The sequence below is a fragment of the Megalobrama amblycephala genome, linkage group LG17 (genome assembly GCF_018812025.1).
Source record: "Megalobrama amblycephala isolate DHTTF-2021 linkage group LG17, ASM1881202v1, whole genome shotgun sequence".
In the NCBI taxonomy this organism is placed as follows: Eukaryota; Metazoa; Chordata; class Actinopteri; order Cypriniformes; family Xenocyprididae; genus Megalobrama; species Megalobrama amblycephala.
In genome coordinates, this window is record NC_063060.1 from 28,934,187 (window position 1) to 28,961,008 (window position 26,822).

Below are 26,822 nucleotides of genomic sequence, written 5' to 3' on the forward strand. Positions count from 1 at the left end.
AATAAGGGCTATTTTAAACCGCGTTTTTGGTTCACTGCAGTTTTAAGGAGAAAATACTCAGCAGTGGTGTTGACGGATGAATTTGCACATGGTTTGTCTTAAAGCATATTAAAAACACCACAAAGACATAAACAACATTAAAATCTTGATTTTCACCACAGGGGGGTCTTTTTTGTAACTTTTAATGTAGGCCTAGGCCTATATCTTTAACACTACAATACAATATTTAAGTAGGCTATACAGAACGTAATGTTTTGCTAATATGCAAATTGTTTTCCTGTGACACATTAAGCTGAAAGAAAGAAACACGTAATACTGGATTTGGGGCTGAGAAAATCATGATGGGATTGAGCAGCAAGTAAAACTGGATGAGTGGAATGAAATATCCACTAGATGGCGTGTGTGACCACTGAAACAAACTTGAAAGAAAACTTAGATTCATGTTGGATTTTTGCCATCTTTTCTCTCTAAATGAGCTTAGGAGAACATTTAAGAAAACCCTGAGTTATATGCTGAATAATAATAATAATAAACAATTTTTGGCTAATTATGTAGAACTCCAGACAGATTCTCATTTTATAATTTAGCCTACTCTTTATTATTCACGTTGGCCTATCACTTTATGCATATTTGACAGAAGGACAAACATGTTTATATGAGGTCTGAGCTGTTTATTAGCCTACTTGTAAGTGCAGTATACTTACTATATATATATATATATATATATATATATATATATATATATATATATATATATATATATATATATACAGTATAGTGACTATAGTCACACTGCAATGGATGGATTTTTGGATTTTTCACGTTGAATGCAATATTTATAGATAATACTTTAGACTCCAACCATATCAAAAACTGTTTTTTTTTTTTCTTTTCTTTTTATGTCTATGATATTTAATAGACTAGCGGTGGATATTCTATTTTACCTCATGCCAAATGCTTTCAGTGTGTTTATGACTGGGTAAATCATTACAGTGTCCTAAAGGTTTAAAAAAAAAACAAAAAAAACATTTATACAGTAACGTTAGACTACATCAGTAATAGACATTTATATTAAAAAAAAAACGCCTTACAACCTCTCTGAGCCGTATTTGAGCCATTTGACTATCATGATAGTGTGAACAAGCGTGAACGCCCCCATCTCACACACACACACGTGTGCGCGCTTATGGTGAAAATGGGTTTTTAGCACACCTCTGACGTCATCTGGTCAGCATATTGCCTCTAATCAGAAGGTTGAATGTTGGCTTAAAACATTAATCGCTTTTGGACATTGTTAACATCTCCATCTGCGCGTCCTCAGGGGATGGTGATTGTGTTGTCATGGTTTCAGTCATGTTGTCGCCAGGTTTGATACAGCATCTTTCCGTGTGTCTGTATCCGCAGTAAAAGCGCACTTGGGGATGGAGAAAGCGACAGCCTGAAGGAGCGCAATTACTGCACACGGGGAGAAATTCAGTATTCCTCTCTTCACATATCGCGTTATAAAGGGACGTACCGTTTATCATGTCTGCGAAGGAAAGACTCAAAGGCAAGATGACCAAAGACAGCGTTACCTTGCTGCCCTGCTTTTATTTCGTGGAGGTAAGTGAGTCTAGTACACATTGAGAGATCTGTTTCTTATGTATTATGTGTAATTAATAAAGAGAGTTAAGGGTATGATAGTCTTCATTTACGCGATGGTCACGTTCGAAATCAAAGCAGTCAAGCGGATTGGAACCACAGTCAGTGTTCATTCTGCATGACTGCTCGTTAACTTTACATATACAAAACGATTGCACTTGTTGTCAATCACGTTATTGTGTGATATGTGGGGGAAATACATTGAAAAATTGTTTGCTGGCATTTGCGCATCAAATTTGGACTTGCTTCTTGATGTCTGCCATTCAAAAACACTATTTTCCTGATTGTAAGGTGCAGTATTCAGTGTATTAGTGTATAAGTATTAGCCTACTTCAAAGTCAAGGTGAAGGGAATCAACCACATTGCTTATAAAACTGGAAACCTTCTAAATAAATGGGGTTAGAATATGGGCAGTTATTATATGAAGGCCAATCTGACGTGGCCTAGATATTACAAACAAATGAGTGCTGATCACTGGTGTCATGGAGATAATGGTGGCAGTCTTTGATCTGCCTTTTTTATTTGTCAAGCTGCAGTACTGAAGTCCCTATTTTTCTGAATATTGAAGAGTTTTAAACATTAATCATGTATTAAACAGCATGATCATGAACAATTGGTGTTGTCTTTCTATTCTGCTTTAAAAGTTCATTTTCATTTCATAATGAACTGACTGAAAAAACTTAATGACTGACATAAGGCTCTACTCAAATATGTTGTTGATAAAGGTGTAATAATATCTTTATTGATTATGTATAGGTTATCTTTGTCATTTTGGAAAAGAGAAAGATTTCATGATACATATATGCTCCAATCCAGTGTAAATCAAGTGAAAAAAAAGCTTCTGTAAAGACCTAACCTGGAATAGTCTGTTTTGTCAGATCAGACAGAATCAAAGCTCATTGGCTGCCCTGAAATGAATATCATGTCCCTTGGTGTGACCTGGTTGCCTTCTATAGAGTTGGCTTGCTGCAGAGACCTTGTTTCTGTCCTAAGCTGAGAATTAATTAAAAACAGTCATTTAATTCGCTTCACTTCACTAATTTTTGCTAATTAAATTCTCTGTTTCACTAATATGTTTCAGTTGACTAAATAAATTATAATATGGTTGGGAAGTTTAACTTGTCCTCCCACAATAAAAAATAAATAAATAAAAAGGGATTCTTTTGACGGTTGAAATGTGCTGACAGATCTCACTTTAGGTTGTAAGTTACCATACCAGCCTTCTACAATACATTCCCACATTCTTACAATGTTTCCACAATTGCTTACAATGATTTAAATAACAAATTCAAGTTCGTATTCATTTGCTCAGCCAAAGTTAGCTAGCCCTGTTAATGCTGTTTATAATAAAACACTGCTTTGTATGTGACATTAATATCAAAATATGTTTTTATTTTGGGATTTAGGTACATATGTGCTGCTATGAATATCAATGGCTGATACCAATAAGCAATTATTTTCATATATTTCCACATTATTTCCAAATATATCAGCTATTTATATGACCAATAAATAGCTGAAATTAATACTATTTTATATAAATAAATTAAAAATAAAAAAAACATCAAAAACTAAAACAAAGTGTTTTAAGTGCTACATTTAAGTGTTAATTTAACATTGTTAATTTAATGTTTTTAAAGATTAACATTTAAAGGTGACCTACAGTGGGTACGGAAAGTATTCAGACCCCCTTAAATTTTTCACTCTTTGTTATATTGCAGCAATTTGCTAAAATCATTTAAGTTCATTTAGTTTCCTCATTAATGTACACACAGCACCCCATATTGACAGAAAAACACAGAATTGTTGACATTTTTGCAGATTTATTAAAAAAGAAAAACTGAAATATCACATGGTCCTAAGTATTCAGACCCTTTGCTCAGTATTTAGTAGAAGCACCCTTTTGATCTAATACAGCCATGAGTCTTTTTGGGAAAGATGCAACAAGTTTTTCACACCTGGATTTGGGGATCCTCTGCCATTCCTCCTTGCAGATCCTCTCCAGTTCTGTCAGGTTGGATGGTAAACGTTGGTGGACAGCAATTTTTAGGTCTCTCCAGAGATGCTCAATTTGGTTTAAGGGCTCTGGCTGGGCCATTCAAGAACAGTCACGGAGTTGTTGTGAAGCCACTCCTTCATTATTTTAGCTGTGTGCTTAGGGTCATTGTCTTGTTGGAAGGTAAACCTTCGGCCCAGTCTGAGGTCCTGAGCACTCTGGAGAAGGTTTTCGTCCAGGATATCCCTCTACATGATGCTGCCACCACCATGCTTCACTGTTGGGACTGTATTGGACAGGTGATGAGCAGTGCCTGGTTTTCTCCACACATACCGCTTAGAATTATGGCCAAAAAGTTCTATCTTGGTCTCATCAGACCAGAGAATCTTATTTCTCACCATCTTGGCAAACTCCATGCAGGCTTTCATGTGTCTTGCACTGAGGAGAGGCTTCCGTCGGGCCACTCCACACCACTCCGACTGGTGGAGGGCTGCAGTGATGGTTGACTTTCTACAACTTTTTCCCATCTCCCGACTGCATCTCTGGAGCTCAGCCACAGTGATCTTTGGGTTCTTCTTTACCTCTCTCACCAAGGCTCTTCTCCCCCGATAGCTCAGTTTGGCTGGATGGCCAGCTCTAGGAAGGGTTCTGGTCGTCCTAAACGTCTTCCATTTAAGGATTATGGAGGCCACTGTGCTCTTAGGAACCTTAAGTGCAGCAGAAATTTTTTTTGTAACCTTGGCCAGATCTGTGCCTTGCCACAATTCTGTCTCTGAGCTCTTCAGGCAGTTCCTTTGACCTCATGATTCTCATTTGCTCTGACATGCACTGTGAGCTGTAAGGTCTTATATAGACAGGTGTGTGGCTTTCCTAATCAAGTCCAATCAGTATAATTAAACACAGCTGGACTCAAATGAAGGTGTAGAACCATCTCAAGGATGATCAGAAGAAATGGACAGCACCTGAGTTAAATATATGAGTGTCACAGCAAAGGGTCTGAATACTTAGGACCATGTGATATTTCAGTTTTTCTTTTTTAATAAATCTGCAAAAATGTCAACAATTCTGTGTTTTTCTGTCAATATGGGGTGCTGTGTGTACATTAATGAGGAAAAAAAATGAACTTAAATGATTTTAGCAAATGGCTGCAATATAACAAAGAGTGAAAAATTTAAGAGGGTCTGAATACTTTCCGTACCCACTGTATTATGCCCATTTTTACAAGATGTAATATGTGTCCCCAGAATGTGTCTGTGAAGTTTCAGCTCAAAATACCCCATGGATTTTTTTTATTCTTCCTATTATTTATTATTTTTATGACTTGTACATACTGGTATATGAATTTTTCTGGACACATTCCCTTCATAAATAAAATTACACCACTGTCTCCTTAGTAGCTAAGATGCCAGGAGTTTATGGAGACTCATACTTTATTATTAATTTAATAGTAATTTTAATATAATTTACTATTATAGCCATTAAAAGATCAGTGATAATGTTTACATAGCTGAGACATATCATGAGCTCAGGGACGGTCGTACTTGAGTGCTGCTGTCCTGACCCAACTCACCTCCCTTTACATAGCTTTAGTAATCCTGAAGACATTTTAAGTGTGTTTGATCAGGGTTGTAGCTAAACTGTGCAGGACAGCTGCACTCCAGGATCAGTCTTACTGGTACACCATTGTCACTTGCGAAAACAAAATGGCAGCGCTGTGGGTGGAAACATACAGGTGATGGTAATATTATAATAAGATCTCCTTCCTACGTCACAAGGGGAGCGAAATCTGAACGTCTTGTTTTTTTCACATGCCTGCAGAGAAAGGCTTACCAAAACAAAGTTACTGGGTTGTCTATTTTCACATTTTCTGGTTTGGTAGATGCACCGGGGACCTGATTATAGCACTTAAACATGGGAAATGTCCCCTTTAAGTGATCATTAGATGACAGCAAAGGTAAAAAATTGGCATGCACCGCTAAATATTCAGTGTATGACAATATATATCCAATATTGTTATATAAAAAATATCCCAAATCAGCCAATAACTGATAAAGTACAGATATTGTTATGTAACGTGTGTGTAGAAAGGCACAAGGATGAGGGAGAATACGAAGAAGGATATTTAATAACAAAAACAGGCAGGAACTCACTATACACAGTTTAACATTAACGAGAACGGACCAAGACTGAAGGAAAACACAGGGACTAAATACAAGTATCAAACAAAGGAACTAATGAGGGAGTAAATGAACACAGGTGGAAACTAATTACATGATTAACAGACTGACAGACAGAAACTAGGTCAAACTAAGGAATACAACACAGCAGACATGTGACAGATATATTGTGCATCCCTTTATATAAAGACATGCATGTACACTTTTAGCTTTGTTCCAACAAATGTTGTTTTACGAGGAAATTGTTTTAAAGTTGAATTTCAGTTGTTGCATTATTATCAGAAAACATATGTTTTGATGACTTACAACAAAGGTATAAACAAAGTTTTGTTCTGTTTGTGTGTGTGTGCGTGTATAAATATTAAAGTATGTGTATTATAAGTTGAGTTTCAGTAACTTGTTTAAAATATAAATGACAAATGTTTTAAGTTTAAAATACTTTTGCAATTCACTGTTTAACATCTGTAAATATGCAGTCAAAATACAGAATTAGTAATGGTTATGGCTGGGAAGAGACAGTAACTGATAATCGATCCAGTACAGTAATATAGAGGTTATAGTGTCTGTGCTGTAAGATGCAGCATCAGTAGGAGTTTAGACCACAGGGGCTTTTTCTGCAGATGCTCTCCCCTTTTTAGATGGGGGTTGATTATAGTAATTAAACCCCCTACCCCCACCTTTGATCTTCATGCTGTCCACTCAAGTTTCGTAATTATTCAGTACGATGACACATTTCCACTTTGTATAGGACAGCGCAATATTCATCTTGGGAGCTCTGCTGCTGCGAAGACATCTCCAGCTGATCCTTGTTCACTGAGATACTATGGGGCAAACCGTGTCAATGACAACAGTAATTCCAGGATATCTAAAGACGTTCCTTGCATATTCACCTGAGAAACCCTTCTGCCGTAATCACACATCTTCTGTCTAACCTTAGCATGAACCCGGTATCATTAAAGAGTGAGAAAAGCCTTAAGAGATGTAACTCCAGCATAGTTTCATCCAAACCCTCATTACATGTATCAAAGAAGCTCATTTACCAACATAACGCTGACAAGTGCAAATACACAGCCAGGTTTTTAGCAGCAGTGATCTCCCAATGCATTTCATGCTTCAACACCAACAGTATTTTTTTCAGAAGAAGATAGGAGTTGCGTGAATGAGAACAACTATTACGAAATGGGACTTAAATGGATAACAGGTTCTCTCTGAAATCCTAAGCATGAAACAGTAGTGGCAAAATACAGTTCGAAAGTCACATGATCAGATGCAGTGCCTCCATTGTGCTATAATTGGCTGATTACCGTGTCAATGGAATAATTACCTTCTATCACGTTCGCAACGGTTTGCAAATCAGCCTGGATGAGTCGAACAAGCAAACTATGGGACTGTGCACCATTTGATAAATTTTGCATAATTTTTATTGTTGTTCTTTACTCATCTTGCATATTTATCATATCCCTTCTGTTTTATCTCTCCAGCTCCCGATTCTGGTGTCCTCAGTGGTCAGCTTGTACTTCTTGGAGTTGACAGACATTTTTAAGCCAGTGCGTTCAGGCTACAGCTGCAATGACCGCAGCCTCAGCATGCCTTACATTGAGCCCACAAAGGAGGTCATCCCCTTCCTCATGCTCTTCAGTCTGGCTTTTGCCGGGCCAGCAGCGACGGTAAATGCCATAGTGCCACTCTTGCTCTTATTTAGTTTAGAGGACACTCTTACTTATTCATGCAGGCTTAGTGTTTGATCTCATTTTAGAGGGTCAAGGATGAATATTAAAGTGAATATTAAGTTATCCATTTTTAATGGTATGACTCCAATTTCTGTGTAGTCACCTGAAGTTGAATATGGCAGGTGTTTTTTTGTTTGTTTGTTTTGCGGTATTTGGTTGTAAATTGTTGCTAGCTTTGCACACATAAGTAAGTAAAGGCCCTATGAAATTACTTGATGCCTTTAGCTTTGTCTTAGCCACAAACAATGATTTGCTTCTTCCTAGTCATTTGCATTTGGTATTAGGGGGAAGGATATTTTGTCCAATCAGATGCTCTTTAACCCCTTAAGACCGGATGGAGCGTCGGCGCTCCCATTTGCGTGTCTCTCTTTAAAAGCCAATAAAAATTGAATCCATATAGGTAGCACAAAAATTCTTTTTGCATACAAAACCAGAGACTTTAAACTTTCATATCAAGCCTCCAACATGCTTCTGTTGTGTTGTTTTCACCCTCTAATGAGTCTGAGTAATATGCGTTTACAACAAAAATAGCACAGCCGCTAACTGAATACAAGTATGTATATTTCACGTGCTCATAACTTCATGAAAAATGCACAGATCATAAAAAATTGCACATCAATATTTAAAGCAGATTCTCAAGATTAAAATGAATCCAAAATCAATATAATATATTGCGTTGATCACAAGATATTACTCACGGAATGATTAAACATACTTGGCTAAAAACATGTCTCTCATCTCTCCGGGATGCAGTGTGTATCCAATGTTCCCGGACCCATCCATGTTCGTTTTCCAACGTGGAATAACACAAAATAGATATCATTTTAAAGCTTAGAATCTCATCTTTTTAATGCATCTAACCATTTTGAAAAACTCCTAACGAGTGCTGAGAAGCACCTCTAAACTGGAGTTTACCGCCCGTTGGTGCCACCTGGCTGCGGAAAAAATGAACAACAATTTTTCAAACTATTCTTTATGCTATCACTACGAAATTTGAACCAGATGCAGCTCACATATAGGAGAGCATCACCAAAAAAAATTGTTTAGCGATCTTATTGTGTTCCTGAGTTATTCCATGTCAAATAAAAAAAAAGAAAAATTATTTTTTAAAAATTATATATTTTTTGTCTTTTATCAGCTGTTTCTCAGCAAGAAAATGTCCAAATGTCATGTAATTTATATTTTCTTAAAATTTAAAATGATTTCTATCAAATGATACCTACCTTTTGACTCTCCTTGCTAGAGTTTTGGAGTTATGAGTCTTTACTTTTGTGTGAGTCGCTCAGAATAAAAAACTCTAAAAAAGCCTTCAGGTCTTAAAGGGTTAATGTATAGTATAGGATGAGTCATAATTTTTCACTTAGATGGCTTTAAAGGTGATAGAGAGGATTTTTTCGTCGACTGAGAATCCAAAGACTGTTACTGAGTTTTTGAAATGAGCGCATGCGTAAGAACAACCCCCCTCCTTCACAACACATTTCAAAGGAACGCCTCCCAAAACTCGTAAACACTCGTATTGGAACACGAGTGTTTACCGCCGGCATTCGCTGTGTCGTGTTTTTTGGATTCATTATGTCGGACTCAACCGCAGGTAACTCATAATCTGCAGTTGTTATTCCTGTCTCCTGACAAAAACATTGCATGCGGCGCCTGTAGAGTGTGGAAAGTTACTGGAGAGCACAGCCGCTCGTCTCTCACAAGGAACGTCACTGCAGTGATTGACAAGCCAGAGGGCCAATCGTTTACGCGATCATCGCGTAAACGATTGGCTGATGTTTTTAAGGCCCTACCTCGTGCACAGATGATGTATATTAATATTATTACTTTCAGTGCACCTAATAAATAGTCTTTTATCAGTTAGTAAAGACAGTTTCAAGTAATATTGCAAAAATGTATAAAACAAAACATCCTCTTTAGCACCTTTAAAACTAATACCCAGATGTGCCAATGTAACTAAGCATAAAAAAAATTACATAATGAAAGGTAGGGTAGGCAATTTCAGAGAGGCTAGCAATAGCAAGCTAGCTTTGAAATCATAAGATCCCTCCCTTCCTTCAGAGCGCTCTCCAAAGCCACGCCTCCTCCAAAACACATGAACACGCACAGTAGAGTCTGCAAAGCTACATGAGAGGCTGTGTTAAATTACCTCATGTCTCAAAGCACATAACATTACAATAATAATGAACATAAACAACTTAAACAGCTCTCACTTGTACCACCTGACTGCTGCAGATTTATTTCGGCGTTGATAGTGTTTCCATAGAATCATATAAATCTGAGTCTGGGGACATGTACAGCTCCGGGTTGAAAGTTACGGGTTGCTATCTTGTAATTGCGGTTACGACATGGCACGAGCATAAGCTCATTGTTTTGTTTCAGGAGGAACTGTAAAAGTTGGCTTCTGTTTATGACGCTCTGTGACATTTGGATCGAATGCAATGATTGGACAAACATTTTTTGGTCCTGAGACTTCCACAGAAGATATATGTAAAATTTTTTTAATATAGACCACTTCTATTATTGATTGCTATCAGGTTGTGAAGAGAGTTTCAACCAGTATAACAAAAAGTGTTTATGAAAAACATTGCCTTCCCTATATTTTCCTAGCTTTCACCTCACCTAAATTGCTGTTATCATTCCTATTCAAGGTCTCTCTTTCTCTCTCTTTATATCTTGCTCTTTGCCTGTCTCTTTTGCGTGTTATCTTTTCCCCAAACTGTCAGTGAAGTTTTGACTACCGCCCACCCAGCATGCATTTCGAACATCAGCTGGGCGTCAAGGCTCTAAGCCTCTCCAGGCATGTTGTGAGTGTATTATCAAGACCCTGGGTGATGAACTCAGGAGTCTAATAGATTGCCCTCAATTGCATTTCACCATCTGTACATGTTGAGGTCTACAAGAGTGTCACTGCAAAGGCAACTCAGTAGAAATATCTCGAATAGCTAATTATCACATTTCCTTTCAAACTTTCAAAAGTTGGAAGTTTGGAAATGTTTGGAAAGTGTAGCTTTTGAGAGTCATATACACATTACCATTTAAAAGTTTAGGACCAGTAAGATTTTTTTTAAAGAAATTAATCCTTTTACTCAGCAAGGATGCATTAAATTGATCAAAAGTGACTGTAAAGTTAGGGGTGGAGGAAAAAATCGATACAGCATAGTATTGCAATGTTTTTCATGTTGATATTGTATTGATACTCAATCTTTGCAGGGCCTGAATTTCGGCTCATGATTGTGAATATTGTGCATAATTTTACCATGAGCTCTCTGCTTACAATGCAGAAAATAATAATAATGGTTTGAAATCTGTTTTTCAGACTGTAATTTCACAAACAGTGCAAGTAACACAGACACACGCAGTGTGTAAAGGAAGTGCATTCTGGCATATTTCTGAACAAGGACTGCTTGTTGAAGGCTAATTAAACATGTTAATTTGACACACAAATGCCGTCACATTACCTGATAGCTCACCTGTTACATTACTGTTACATACAGTTGGTAATAATGGTTATAGTCCTTTGAAATCAAACTGTCTTACAATACGTTATTGTGTAGTCTATTTTTAACAACGAAAATAACTCCATAGCATTATCATTGGCAAATTTATGTGAGCCTTTCTTCCTAAAACAACAATATAAATATGATTCAGCACATAATTCGATTTCATAACTGAAAAAGAGTGTAAAGTATAGTTACCTTTGACTTTTACATTAGGGTGTTAGTAAGGTTGTTCTTTGTAAAACTCTTTAAAACGATAGCATGTATTGTAAAACAAATGTATTAAACTGAGTGTGAAAACATTGAAATGTGCAAATATTTTTATTTGACAACTGTAATTTCTATTTCAAAAATGTCTAATATATGAGGAAGGAAAATATTGAACAAGGAAGGGATGATGGACATGAAGATGCAAAATGAACTTTATCTTATTAGATAAAAACAAATGTGGCACAATATATGATATCGCCTATATTCGTCAATACTCAGCATATTGGAAAATCTTTTAAAATCGCAATAATATTCTATTGTTGGGCCTCTGGTGAATTCCACCCCTAGTAAAGACATTTATAATGTTACAAAAGATTTTAAATTCTTTTTAATTAAATTCTTTTTAATATGAATAAATCTTTGAAACTTCTTTGTAACTTTCTGTTCATCAAAGAATTCTGAAAAAAAAGTACAGCACAACTGTTTTCAACATTGATAATAATAATAAATGTTTCTTGAGCAGCAAATCAGCATATTAGAATGATTTCTGAAGGATCATGTGACACTGAAGACTGGAGTAATGATGCTGAAAATTCAGCTTTGCCATCACAGGAATAAATTACATTTTAAAATATATTTAAATAGAAGTTATTTTAAATTGTTTTAAACTTTACTGTAGCTTTGATCAAATACATGCAGCCTCAGTGAGCATAAGAGACTTATGCATAAAAACATTTTAAAAATCTTACAGACCCCAAATGTTTTAACAGTAGAGTAGCTTTTTAATAAATAGGTCACTGGGTCACAGCTGGGTCAATGAAACTAAAACTGTCCCAAAAAGAAAAGGAAAAATCTTTTAAAAATCCAGAATAAAATATGTCAATTTCTTAGAAATATGTATTCATGTTGGTTTTGAAAAACTTTTTTTTAAAATGTCAAGAAAAGTTACAGTATGTTTTACAGAAAAGTACAGTATGTGCCATCAAGTAAAAAGTAATAACATATTTTCCTTACTACTTGAATCTTAATCATCATATATAATCAGCCATGTACACTCTGTAAAGTTCCAAGACTTACAACTGCATTTAAATACGAGAGTGAATCCCCTAAATTATCGCTCTGTGACACCATGGAAACCATAGCAAAGTTCTGGCGTCTTGCACATTTGGTATCCGCTATTTTTGACAAAAATAATATTACAGTGACCAAAGACTTATGTTCTGCTATTTTGACAAAGCCACCACAGGGTCATTGTGTCTTGCTTATGCTTGTAAGGCTACTTCATAGAGCATGTCCTCATATTATAAGTGTTTTTAGGCTTGTTGTTTGATTTTGGCTCTTAAAGCGATCAAGTTTATAGAGTTAATAAAGTGGGCAGGTGCAGGTCAAGTATTTTATAATTACAACAATAGTTGTTCGGAAAATGTCGGTTCCGTACACTATGCATAGAATATTGTAAATGTGGTTGTCACTCCCATAAATTACTGGATTAAGCACTAAAAGGTGAATTGACAACCAAATTTAGCTGCAGTGTATATGGCCTTTTTGTATTTTACAACTATCAGGAATTAAATTATTAATTAATATAATTTCATGATGAATTGAATTTTAATTTTTTTGTTTTTTGTTTTTTTTTTAAACTAAACAGATTTGAAAGAGCTTTATGTCATTGTTTCAGCTGCTAATATATATTCACAGCGGCTTTCAAAGTTTGTTATTCCACTGTTGGTCTCATCAACATCATCTTAAAAAAATTACCTCACTCCACCTATATTCATCAGAGAGCAGATTCGTTTAATGTTTAATGACATATTTGTTTCATCAACTCCCCAGGATGTCGCTTGGGTGTTTTCATCACATTAGTTGCTCCACCATACTGGCCTAATTAATTTTGCAAGGCGGCTATGCTCTTTTAAGTGCTATCACTGTTTGTTATCCTGTGCATTATGCATTTGCCAGACACTGCAAATGAAAGGAGAATTGGACTTTGGTCTGCAGTGAAGCATGAGTACAAATCTCCTAAGGGTGCCCCGATCAGGATTTTTGGGGCTGATCAATGATCACGGGAAGCAGTATCAACCGATAGCGTTCACCGATACCGATCATGGTGTCTATTTGAAGCATTGTTCGTTTGTGTTAAATAAGAGGTGATCTATTGCTGGAATGTGTTGTTTTTTTTGCAAGTGCTCGCATTGCCGCTGTTATCAGTTCTCTCCTGGCACTTGTGCACACTGCGCAGTGTTCACACAGATAAGCAATTCAATCTACCACTTAACGCCATCGCAGAGACTCTCTGTTCGTCCAGTGAAATCACAAAACGTGTCCCTGCTCTTGATATAGAATCACTTATGAACAACTATACGAGGGCGGATTAGAACCCAGAACCTCTGACAAGTTTAACAAAAATTCTACCACTATCCCATTAAAAGACTCAAGTGTTATGTGCGAATTTCAAGCAGTAGCGCAAATAAATACAATAGAAGAAAGATACAAATGAAATAAACAGTGTTTTAAGTTTTTTTCAAGTAGCTCTAACAGTAGTATTCAGGTAAGAAATGCTACAGAAACTGAATAAGGAATCAAATCCGGATAGTCTTCCCTGAATAAATCAAAAACATATTAAGCCTTACAATTAAAGTTATTCATTCAAGAGCAGTGAGTGATTTTCTCTTTGTCTTTTGTTGTTTGATTTCCATTAATGATACAGCAGCAGCAGGTATTTATAGGCTGCTGTCACTTTAAGACCTGAAGCGTTTTCACACATGCGTTTTCTTTTTCAACAGTTTTCGTTCATTTGTGCAGACATGATGTGAAGCCATTTGTGCATTTTGAGAGAGACAGAGAGAGAGTGCTGATTCACTCATGCTGTATGTGAAATTACATCTTAGAAAGTTTTCAAATTGCTGATTTGTCAAAAGTTACTGCAAGGACTGCATGCCAGTGCAAGCATATCGTATATACCATACCTCTCATGGCAGGCACACGTCTTTAAGTGTTCTCAACATGAAATCGGTTTCTGAGATCGGCAAATTGAGAGATCACCGTCATTATAAGCGATTATCAACCAATAGTGAATCTCCACCTCAGCACAAACATTTGAGTCATAATTTTGTCTAATCACTCAACAACACTCTCTCAATGTTAATTCACCCAAATGAGGTTTGAGCCTCAGTACTGTATGGGTATGACGGCTGAGCCTGTGATAGCGGACGGCATGTGAATGTGTGTCCTGCTGGTATCTCCAGCTGTTATGGAAGCGCCTGCTACACTCAAGTGCTGCACTTGACTGTAGGTGTATAGCAAGTGTGATCCCAGGGGGGTATGATCACTTGTTCATCTCTTTCACTCCCTATCTCGTCATTCACAGCAGATGCCCCCTTGCAGAAGCATTTACATATAAATCTATGGGTTTCTGCTTTTCATTTACGTGGAATTAACATTTTAGTCATTGCAATAGTGGAGGCCTGGATGACTTACAAGATACCCCCCTTGCCCTCATCAGTTTGTACACTTTTGGATGAAATCCACCTCATATGGCTATAAATTAATGGATGGATGGATGAGAGTGATTACTTTAATTACAGTAATGGAGTTGATGTGTCAGTGATTCTATTAGAAATGACCCCTGGAAGCCACTAGAAAGGGGAGGAGTGGCAGTTTAACAACAGTGCTGTATGTTTGGGTAAACACAGATGACCATCTTCCCACAGATTATGATTGGGGAAGGGATCCTGTACTGCTGCTTGGCCAGAAGAAATATCGCCATCAAAACAGAGGCTAACATAAACGCCGCTGGCTGCAATTTCAACTCTTACATCCGAAGGGCTGTGAGGTTTGTGGGTGGGTGTATATTTCTCTGCTCTTTGTGACTCTAAAAAAAGCCATATAACTTGTATAAATATTGTTTGGAATACACTCTTGATCTTGACTCATTCTGTCTGTTTTATAGTCTTGTACTATATTGAGTTTGATATTAATAATGAAAGCTCCATCTATTTCATCACAAGCTTATGAAGTGTACTTGCTATTTATGAAATCTAGTATTTGAAAGACCTCTGTGTGTGTGTGTGTCTTTTGCTTCATTTTCAGGGGTTCATGTGTTTGGCCTGTGCATCACAGCACTCATCACAGATATTATCCAGCTGGCCACAGGATATCACGCCCCCTACTTCCTTACTGTGTGCAAGCCCAACTACACCAGCCTCAACACTTCCTGTGATGAAAACTCTTTCATTGTGGATGACATCTGCTCTGGGCCTGATCCAGCAGCCATCAATGCCGGCAGGTCAGAGAGTGGTATCTGTGTCATATTGTAGTTTGTCAACCCTGGTGCATAATCATGCTCAACAAAGGTCTACATTTGGACCAGATATTACATTCTATTTCAAAGTCAACATGAAATGTTGTTTTCAACCCATTTTACTTCCATATTGTGATGCATTTCCAAGTTAAACAGGACATTTAACCAGGAAAAAATATATGGCAAGACCATTTTATCCATCAGGAATAATTTGGGTGATGAAATGTGGGTGTTGTAAATGAGAATGGAAACAGACTGAATGTGAGTTTGCTAAGACTGTGTGTATGTAGCTATTTGGCTATTGGTTAACATTATTCAATAGCCTGTGTAGTCAAAATGATGTCAGGAAAAGGAAGGCAGTTTTAGAGGCAGCGTAAGTTACTGTTTCTATATATTTAGATTAAAGATTACAAAAATTAACTTTTTTTCTTTGTAAGAACATGCAACGAGTCACAGTTGTATCTCACAATAAGACTGTGAACATGAGTTTAGAAAGTAAATAGGGTCCATTATTTTGATTTATACGACTGGGCTGTTGAATGCTTGAATCTGATTGGTTGACCAACATTCTAAGGTGTGCAGATATTTTCAGGGAAATGCACGGCTGAAGTAGTTCTAGGCAGGTCTTGACCGCATTGCAGTTCCATATCACTTCGGCAAATGATTTCAGTTATTTCATTAGGTCCTACAGCCTACACTGCAAAATAAACAAAACCCACAACAACACTGAACAAGCAATTAAATATAGTAAACAATAGGATGAAAACGACAAATTATTGTCACAAAATACGTTTTATTGTGTCCTGAAAGTACATACTCTCTCGTGCTCTCTCTCTCTCTCTCACGTACTGTACACACGTACTGTATAGTACGGACACACACGCATTCACATATGCTTATTTTCTCTCTCTCTCTCTCTCTCTCTCTCTCTCTCTCTCTCTCTATCTCTACTGCGTTAATAACTGTATCAACTGTATTAGTCTGCTGTCAAGGCTCAAGCCTTCGTTACTAGTTCTGAAATTACATTTTGGAATTAGCAACGGATGCTTGGGATGAGATGCGTAAGGAATTAGTCCCACACAAGAGTGTTATAAGGACAAAAACCTGAAAATTGTCTTGAAATACAACATTGGAACAGTGTCTTGATGTGTAGTAACTGTAGTATAAGCAGAATAATTGACTCTGGGCCATTAAATTCTTAGAAAATAATGCACACCCGAGGTGCATTACCACCTTGGGTGTGTGTTATTTTCTAAGAATTCAACAGCCCGTCATCAATTATTCCTTACTTTAATCTGGTCCAACTAGAATAATCTGATTCTTAAAGACATATTTTTTAGTTCACTCCCGCTTGAGTTCAAATTGGCAAGATTCTTATACCATTTCAAGATTTTTCCTCAACCAACTGCAGATAAGTACTTGTGTCATGCAATGATGCAAGACTGACCTTATAAAAAGCTGACTCTGAAACTGGAGTGTGTTTTATTAACAATATAACCAAACAAAGATGATTAGACATATTATGGCTGACGAAATTTAATTGGTCCTACTGCGTAACAGCTCTAATTACAGTAAAGGTCTGATTGGATCAATAGATTTGTATATAATCTCTGCTGTAAACAGTGTAGATAAATATGAAGGCAGCAGAATGAATGCGGAGCTGTCCTCTGGCACATGGCGTTCCTGTAAAACCCACACAGGGTTCAGTCTTGATGCTTCACTCACAACCCGGCTGCCCATTCCAGCACACCCACACACATCCATTTGCACAGCTTTGCTTTTCAATCTTCCACTCATTTTATGCACTCTCAATAGCCACAATTACATGTTGTGCAGACATTTTGTATAACTTAAAAATTAGACGCAAAGAGGGTCAGTGTGGTGCATGTGTTCCCCGAAGGCTTACACTACTGTGACATATATTGAAATGTCTCTCCAGAATATCTAGCAGACATGCATACAGACATATTTGTTGTTTTATGAGAACATTCTTGGAAATAAAAAGCCCTGATCTTGTTTGTCACTCTATATGAATTATGGCACTATGGACGTGATCATCTGTGGCTTTCCATTCCCATCTGTCCCTTAGCATGGTACAGTACCTCAAATGTGTTCAGTGTGAAAAAGATCTAATGATCTAACAAGGCGGTCTGTCTCTCTTTACAGGAAGTCCTTCCCATCTCAGCATGCCACTCTGGCAGCCTTTGCGGCTGTGTACATCTCCGTAAGTAATCCACTTGACTCATGGCACAGTTGGCTCAAGCGAAATCTAACTGCTTGCCAAATAATCCCACTGTCCTTTCCACTATTAAGAATTTCCTAAAACTTCAGTCAAAAGGCTGGTCTCCTTCCACAGATGTACTTTAATGCCACTCTGACTGACTCGTCCAAGCTCCTGAAGCCACTCCTGGTGTTCTCCTTCATCATCTGTGGCATTATTTGCGGCTTGACTCGCATCATTCAGTTCAAGAACCATGCCGTGGATGTCTACTGTGGCTTTCTTATCGGAGGGAGCATAGCCGTCTACCTGGTGAGTCCTGCTGTCACAGAGATGCAGAAACAAAGGCAATGCGTGGATGATAGTTCATTTCATAATCCCATGACCGATCCATATTACTCTATGAAACCTTACTCTGGAGACGAATCATAGAGAATTAGCAAGGTGCTATAAGACAATACTGCTTTAATATAGGTAAAAATAGCTCACACATGCAAATCCCTTGTGGCTCCTTTTCTGTTCTCCACCCACACACCCCCCTCACATTCCTCCCACCATTTCTTTCTTTTTCTCTCACTCTCTCTCCTTACCCTCTGCTCAATCTGCTCTGAGGTCTATGTACATCCTGTGGTTTCTAACACTGACAACAATGCCAAAACACCTTTAGGAGGAATTAACGCAGCTAAGGCAAATCAGTACATCAGCTACTGGTTTTATTGTTTGCTTAACATAAACTACATTAATCAGGCCAAGCGATTAGCTGGGTAATGCTATTTGAACTGTGAAGTCCATGGAAAATATGAGTATTGATGTTGAAAATATGTGCATGTGTTGGAAAAACAATTACTGGTGACATAGGACCTTAGGACAATCCTGTTGCGAAAAGAAAAACTAAATCTTCTGGTCAGGCAGATCTGTTGACTGGTCCTAGAGGGGTTTGGGTACTTTACAGGTGGCCAGGATGGGAGACCAGCTTAAAACAGCTAGTGGATTTTTTTCAGCAGAGAATACAACCTTTTGAACCTTTAGATTATGCAAGTATTTCTCAAATCCTCAGTTTCATGTGCAAAAAAATAAGTATCACTATTCTGACTAACATCTTTATGGCATCTTAAATTTGATTCATGTTGAGGTAAAAATTGTACCTTTTTGCACTACTTCAGGGTCTGTATGCAGTCGGGAACTTTAAACCTAGTGAAGACACATCTTTGAAGACACATGCACATCCTCCTCTCCGTCAACCACAGCCACCACAGCCTCCACCACAGCCTCAGCCAGTGGTGCCTCCACCTGCTATGCGGGAGCCTCTGAGACCTCTACCCAACTTGAACACAGATCCACCACGCTTACTGCCACCTAAGAGCCTGAGTATGCGGGAACGTCCCACCTCGGCACGCTCTGAAAGTATCCTACTACGTGGACCGTCCTACAGAGAGAACCACTCTATGTCCAGCTTGAAGAGGGCAAGCACCGAGGTGGAGTGCATTACGCCACCCAGTCCCCTCTGCAAGGAGAGCTTTGTGACATTCAGTAACACCCTGCCTCGCGTGCATTCAACCGGAATTGAAGAACCAGTGCCTCGCCGCCACGCTGCTATCCATGCCTCCATGGACTCTACACGTTCCAAGCAGCTGCTCTCACAATGGAAGACCAAGAACGAGAATCGCAAGCTGTCTCTGCAGGTAATGGAGGCTGAGGCTGGACAGCTTTCTCCCCAGCGAAGCATGGAGCTCCGCTGCAGCTCTGAACCCTCAGCTATGGGCTTGGATGGTGAGCTCCGTGGTGGACCACCGGGACAGTACATGAAGCTTGCTGCTAGTGCTGTGCCATTAGCCAATCATAATAACTCTGGTGGCCTAGCTGGTGGAGCCAGGGTATCTATCCAGTCACGACCAGGATCCTCCCAACTGGTGCACATCCCTGAGGAGACCCAAGAGAACGTGAGCTACTCACCTCAGGAGGATGATGGAGAGGTGAATGATGGTGGGGGAGGGGGTGGGACAGCACGGTCGAAATGGTTGAAGGTGGCAGAGAAGAGCACCGCCTGCCGGACTAACAGCCAACCACGTATCATGCAGGTCATTGCAATGTCCAAGCAGCAAGGCATGTTGCATGGTAGTCCTAAAAGTGAGGGCAGCACCGTGAGTTGTACTGGATCCATCCGTTACAAAGCCCTGATGGATCAGGAACCTAACTCAGGCATTGTTCGAGTGGAGGCCCACCCTGAGAACAAGCCCGTGGTTAAACCACCATCCACAGATGGCAGTGGGTCCTGGAGGTGGAAACCACAGGAGCGGGTCAGCATCCGGCAGTCTCTCGAGCTCAATGACCTGAACCGGGACTCCGAAAGCTGCGAGTCATTGAAAGATGGCTACGGCTCCATAGATGGCAACCGGAGCCTACCTGACATCAGCAATCCCCATCATCCCCATTTCCACCATCACCACCACCAACAGAGTATCACCACCATCCGAGTCACACCGGTGGAAGCCAGCAGTGAAGCCACCTCGGAAACTCTCTCTACCACCTCCAGTCGAGACTCCACCCTACGCAGGAAAGGCAACATTATCCTGCTGCCTGACAGAGGACCTAGTCCTGAAAACACCAGGAATCTGCCTCACTTTTTCAAACCCTCCCCTACACCTCCCCCCATTTTGACTTTCAAAGAGTGAAAGAAACCTCTTTCTGTACCAATCCTAAGAGTTGCCTTGCTCTCTGAACTCTGAAGACTGGAGGCTCTGTTAAAGGAATGAGTAGAGCCAGTCATTCTGGATACATCTACGTTCCCTGACCATTAGACACACCTGAACTCTCCAGAACACATAAGGCAACATCATGCATTTTCAGTCTACATTCTGTAGGTCTTGTTACGAAAAAATAAGCACAAAATATGACAGTTGGGGCTGTTTGGTAAAGGTGATTGTTTGATTTGCCTTTGATTTTTCTGGATTAGTTTTGTTATTGAATCAATCCATTGTCTTATCGGAATCTGTCTGTTGTCTCATGGCAACGTGGGTGCTTTTAAAAACTTTGTAAATTTATATATATTTTCTCAATATAAATATTTGTATGTATACTGGACCACTCAATCACACGCTTAAGGAAAATAATTGTTTTCACTATGTCGCTATGAAATATTTAATACGGGCTTTCAATCAGACTCATAGCTTTTAGACAAATAGGACAATGTTATTGTGATGTTTACAGAAGGTTTTAGAGACAGTGTTTTTAACCAAATGGATGTTTTGTTTAGTGGGCTTGTTTAACCATATGCACTGTGTGTTTTGGTGACCATGAATGAGCTATTTACATTCAGACAGCTGAAAGGCTCTTTGCTGGCATAGAGACAATGAATTTATAGAGACTCAGCCTTTGGCATTGTAATGCAGAGAACAATACATTCTTCAGACATTAATATCATATTGCCTTTGTGTAATGTAGAACTTTTATTTGGTTCCACAGGCCAATGAGCACTATTTCACTCATATATATTGATTTGCAAGCCCCTGTATTTTATACTAGTTTGCTTTGAGCACAGGTATAATTGTGTTTTATGGCCCATTGCTGTACGTTTACAGTGATGTATTGTGCATATTTTCTTGGTTGTCCCCCATTTTGCCTGGTAGGATGGGGTTATATAGCTACTGAGGTGCGTCGTTCTCTTCATTTTTAAGCGTGTGGGCATAAACAAATGACTCATACTTCACTGCACTCACTGCAGAGAAGCATACACAATATAAGAGCAATAGGAGGCCCCCAAAGGTACTAGTGGGAATACATTGCTTATTTTTGTAAACGTCTAAAAAAACACTAATAATCATATTCATAGAGTGCCTCAAAAAGAACTAAATGCATATTAGCTAGTGATTACTTAGCTCCATCTTGCAGTAACTGTACAAAAAGTTGCTAATGGTGCAGAATTGACAGATGTTCATTGACTTCGCTTTAAATAACTACTGTCTGTGCTATCGAATGGCATTGGAAAATGGGCACAGTCATTGCATAATGACAAGTGCTGCATAAACTAAACTTTTAATAAAATACACATAATAGACTATGTTAGGATTCGTCCTGTGTGGCGTGTGTATTTCTAAACAGTTCTAAACTGTGTATTTGTATTTCTAGCTCATTGTTTACATCCTTGTTAGGATCATATTGTAATATACATAAATATTGCCAAATAAGAATGTATGTTGAACAAGGTGACAGATACATTTAGTTAATTCATGTACAGTGTCATTTATATGATGTTTTTTTTTAATTGAACTTAGATTTCAATGATATATATATATATATATATATATATATACATATTTGAATGTGTCTGTTTTAAAAGAGTGAATCAGAACCAACACATTTTAAAGTTTTATATGTGCTTGTACAGTATAATTGTACCCCACATTATGGCTTTAACCTGTCCTTACATATGCATGGTGACTTAATGTACTGCAACTAAAGGATTTGTTTTGTTTTGCTTTTCTTTTTTAAATGATGCCTTTAATAGTGATGGCTGGTACCTTCTGCGGAATCAACCGGATAATCATTAAATCTTTTTACCCCTGTAAATAGGTATTTGTAACTTTGCCAGCAAACTGTTGAGATGTGAAAAAGGTCAGTGGGTTATTATTTGAGTGTCACTGACACACTTTCATTATTAGTGCTTCAAACAAGATACGGTAAATCAGACAAATGGCTTTTCACTTGAACCTGTTGACAGATATTTGGAAGTTTCGCCTAGTGGGGTTTTGTTTAGCAATGTATTTTGACTGAGGATGATATGTCTTAATATATATTGAAATAAATATTTGGTATCACAGCCAGAATAACCTTTTTTTTTTTTATTTCCACACTTTCAAAGTATCATAAAAGATCAAAAAGTATATCACTGCATTGTTTTTTGTGCCTTTTTGTGAAGTGGTCTGTTTCTTCCACATTTAAAGCAAAATACACCTTCTATATGTGACGGTATATAGTCTCAGCCTCAGACGGCATGCCCATGGACCACCCGCAGTCCGTTCACTAACCATCTGATGCATATTGCACACAAAACTGGTAAGCACTTTCTCGATCTTGTATAAATTTAACTGGCTTGGAAATTTCCGTGAGTAAGAGCATGGAATATTCTCAGTTTTGTTAAACACTGATCAGGCATAACATTATGACCTAATATTGTGTTGGTCGTCCACCTTTTGCTGCCAAAACAGTCCTGACTCATCAAGGCATGGACTCCACTAGACCCCTGAAGGTGTGCTGTGGTATCTGGCACCAAGATGTTAGCAGCAGATAAGTCCTGTAAGTTGCGAGGTGGGATTGGACTTGTTTGTTCAGCACATCCCACAGATGCTCGATTGGATTGAGATCTGGGGAATTTGGAGGCCAAGTCAACACCTCAAACATCTTGTGCTCCTCAGACCATTCCTGAACCATTTTTGCTTTGTGGCAGGGTGCATTATTCTGCTGAAAGAGGACACAGCCACCAGGGAATACCGTTTCCATGAAAGGGTGTACATGGTCTGCAACAATGCTTAGGTATGTGATACGTGTCAAAGTAACATCTACATGAATGGCAGAGCCAAAGGTTTCCCAGCAGAGCATTGCCCAAAGCATCACACTGCCTCTGCCGACTTGCTTTCTTCCCATAGTGCACCCTGGTGCCATGTATTCCCCAGGTAAGTGACGCACACGTACCCGGCCATCCACGTGATGTAAAAGAAAACGTGATTCATCAGACCAGGCCACCTTCTTCCATTGCTCCGTGGTCCAGTTCTGATGCTCACATGCCCATTGTTGTTTCGGTTGTGGACAGGGGTCAGCATGGGCACCCTGACTGGTCTGCAGCTATGCAGCCCCATACGCAACAAACTGCGATGCACTGTGTATTCTGACAATCTTTCTATCAGAACCAGCATTAACTTCTTGAGCAATCTCAACTTCTTGAGTCTGTTGGATCGGACCACACGGGCCAGCCTTCACTCCCCACGTGCATCAATGAGCCTTGGCCACCAATGACCCTGTCGCTAGTTCACCACTGTTCCTTCCTTGGACCACTTTTGATAGATACTGACCACTGCAGACCTGGAAAACCCCACAAGAGCTGCAGTTTTGGAGATGCTCTGATCCAATTTCGCTCTTGTCAAACTCGCTCAAATCCTTACATTTGCCCATTTTTCCTGTTTCTAACACATTAACTTTAGGACAAAATTTTCACTTGCTGCCTAATATATCCCACCCACTAACAGGTGCCTGATGAAGAGATAATCAGTGTTATTCACTTCACCTATAAGTGGTCATAATGTTATGCCTGATCAGTGTATATATCTGCTTTGATTTCAGAGTTATTTCTGTGAAGTACTTATTTCCAATAATATACTGTCCTGTTACATATTTTCTGCTTTTTATTTTCTGTAAAATCATTCATAGAGCCATGTCATTATTTATTTTTTCTATGCTCTTCTTTTATTTTGGTATAATAAAGTTCAGTATAATATAAACCTGCTCCTAAATGGCACATATGCACAAAAATAACTGTGATTGATTGCTTTATATGTCAGTCAGATCCTGCCCAGAATAAACTCTCTGCCATGCTGCCAAGGTGTTTGGCATGGTTGCCAACACTTTGCAATGCAGTTTCTGTGGTTGTTAGCATGTTGGCTTAATTATTATTAAGAATTTATGTTTAGGATTTAATATCAAAATATGACAAATAGTAATAGTGATGCCTTTCAAAATGTCCCTAAAGTTGACATCTCTGAGCCATAGCTGTGCCAGAACCCCATTCAAAACCAATTCATTTACAAATAATTACACCTTGTAAATGAAAAAAGTGAGGTACAGCTGAACAAAGACCCTATTTTCAGCATCTTATTTCAGAAATTGCACAACAGTGGAAAGTATTTTCCCTTTATATGTGTCTTTTACGGTTGCTTTAGTCTGTCTGTGCTGAACCCAGAGGTCTAGTATCCATGTCTTTGTACAAGTGTATGTATCCAAGCCTTGTCTGTCTTTGGGGCATGTCTTAAGTAAACGCACTGACCAGCTCTAACAAATGACCTCACATTATGTTCATAGCTGGAATCAAAGGTCTCCTTCCCTTCATAATCACTTCATCTTTATTTATATGCTCTGCCAAGCTCAGTGTTTGGCTCGGAGGACATGTGGCATTTTGGATTAAACACATTCCTCTAGGAAGTGTTAAAAGCCAGGAAAGTGTGTCTGGTTTGCATTGCTGAATCCAATCAGTGGGTCCTAAGTAGGTCAGAAAGCTGACCTAAATTGAGGAAGAGATTCTCACTCCCCTTCATTTTATACAGCATCCCCTGAAGACCAAATGCATTGTGTTGAGTGGGGAGTAGAGAGTGAATAGCCCTGTTATGTATCAGAGACCAAAACAACAAAGAAAACAGAGACAGCTAAAAGAAAAAGTGATTAATAGACGTCTGATCCATTACTTTTGGGCTTGTCATTGGGCCGATGCACATCATCTTATTGCCCTGAAGCGAAGAGCCATTGCTCTAAAAATACTCCAACATAAAAACATCTCTGATGTCACCTGGCTAATGCAAACAACAACAACACAGCATCTGTTAAAATGAAGGTGAGCAATGTTTGAGTCCCTTATCATTCCACCATTGGAAAGTACATCATGTATTTTAAATTTTTCATGCTTCTTTCATTTGTTCCATTAAACTGTCATTTCAAACCTGAAAGTACACATTGGGCCAGATTTACTAAACGGGGCAATTAGCGCGAGAGCACAATTGCGCCGATGGGAGTGGCAAGTTTTGTGGGTGATCTGCTGATGCGCAAATTAAAGAACACAGATGCAGTCACATCATTTACATAATGTCCAATGCAATCTACCAAGAGCAGTGCAAATTAGCATTGGGTTGCAAATAAGCAGAGCTGATGCTCATCAGGTGCGGGTCGACACAGGCGCAACTTGTCATTTTCTCCCTTTTACTATGTGTTCTGTTCTCTGCGGTGTCGTCTCCTATAGCAGCAACAATTGCAGCCATGTCGCAAAATGGGTTAAGACATGCTTTTTTTGGGCAATAAATAATGGCGCAAATACCAGTAAATTGACTAGCACAAACATTAGTAAATCGCGTTGCGTGATTCATTTAAAGTCCACCTGTAGTCAATCATTTTATCATTTTCTACGTTGACGTGATTGGTTATAAGGTAGTTTGTGACATCAGAAACACCAGCAATTTCAAACCGCGAGTTTGAGACGGTCTGGTTTACTGCAGTTTTAAAGAGAAAATACTCAGCAATGGTGTTGACTTATGAATTTGCACATGGTTTGTCTTAAAGCATATTAAAAACACCAGATAGACATATCAACAACATTAAAAACTTGATTTTCACCTCACAGGGATTTTAAATGGTCTCCTCCCATAAATTTTGCATCTGAAACTGAAACTCCTACAAATGCATATGCAATATTGCGTTGGCGCAAGCTGTTAGTAAATCAGTGTTTATTCTCTGATATGTATCAGCATGTAATAAGCATGTCAAAAAAATTATGTTTCATGTAGTATACATCCAAACCATCTGTCCCCTAGTTTACTGGACAAAATGGGGAAGGAACATGGGTTGATCACATTTACCAGTAACAGCAGACTGTCAGTATCCCACAGTTTTAATGTGCTCTTTTTGCTTTACTACTGCTTTATTTCAAGACTTTGAAAGAGACAATTTTGGTTTTCAAAAAATAAGACATCTGAATTATTGCCGGTGTTGTCTTAGTTTTTTGTTTTTTTTCCCTGAACTGGTGGTTTAGAAGTTGATCAGCAATGACACAGTGAATTGATGAAAAGTGACAGTTAAGACTTTTATATTGTTACAAAAAAACAATTATATTTCAAATAAATGCTGTTTATTTGAACTTTCACTTGAACCTGGAAAAAACAGCTTTGCTATCACAGTAATAAATTAAATCTCAAAAACTTTATTTTTAGGCTGATCCAGCTAATGCACACAAGTGTTCAAACAAGTGGATGTTCGGCTCTTTTAACCGTTTAAAAGAGATTGTGGCCACATTTTATGTTACG

At 38.5% G+C, this 26,822-nt stretch overlaps 1 protein-coding gene across 1 annotated transcript; it reads left to right on the forward strand.

Moving 5' to 3' along the window:
* Positions 1-1,085: 1,085 nt before the first annotated feature.
* On the forward strand, positions 1,086-22,585 carry plppr4a (phospholipid phosphatase related 4a). The gene is made up of 7 exons (XM_048164406.1): positions 1,086-1,602; positions 7,296-7,481; positions 14,962-15,091; positions 15,341-15,536; positions 17,718-17,775; positions 17,908-18,081; positions 18,933-22,585. Exons 1-7 carry the CDS (start codon positions 1,525-1,527, stop codon positions 20,439-20,441), a joined length of 2,331 nt encoding a protein of 776 aa, XP_048020363.1. The 5' UTR covers positions 1,086-1,524; the 3' UTR covers positions 20,442-22,585.
* Positions 22,586-26,822: the final 4,237 nt, after the last annotated feature.

Excerpts from the sequence above, each read along its gene's own strand:
- plppr4a (XM_048164406.1), top strand. The coding sequence starts at position 1,525 with ATGTCTGCGAAGGAAAGACTCAAAGGCAAGATGACCAAAGACAGCGTT. Across the intron at positions 1,603-7,295 it reads CCTGCTTTTATTTCGTGGAG|CTCCCGATTCTGGTGTCCTC; the intron begins GTAAGTGAGTCT and ends TTATCTCTCCAG. Across the intron at positions 18,082-18,932 it reads GGAGCATAGCCGTCTACCTG|GGTCTGTATGCAGTCGGGAA; the intron begins GTGAGTCCTGCT and ends GCACTACTTCAG.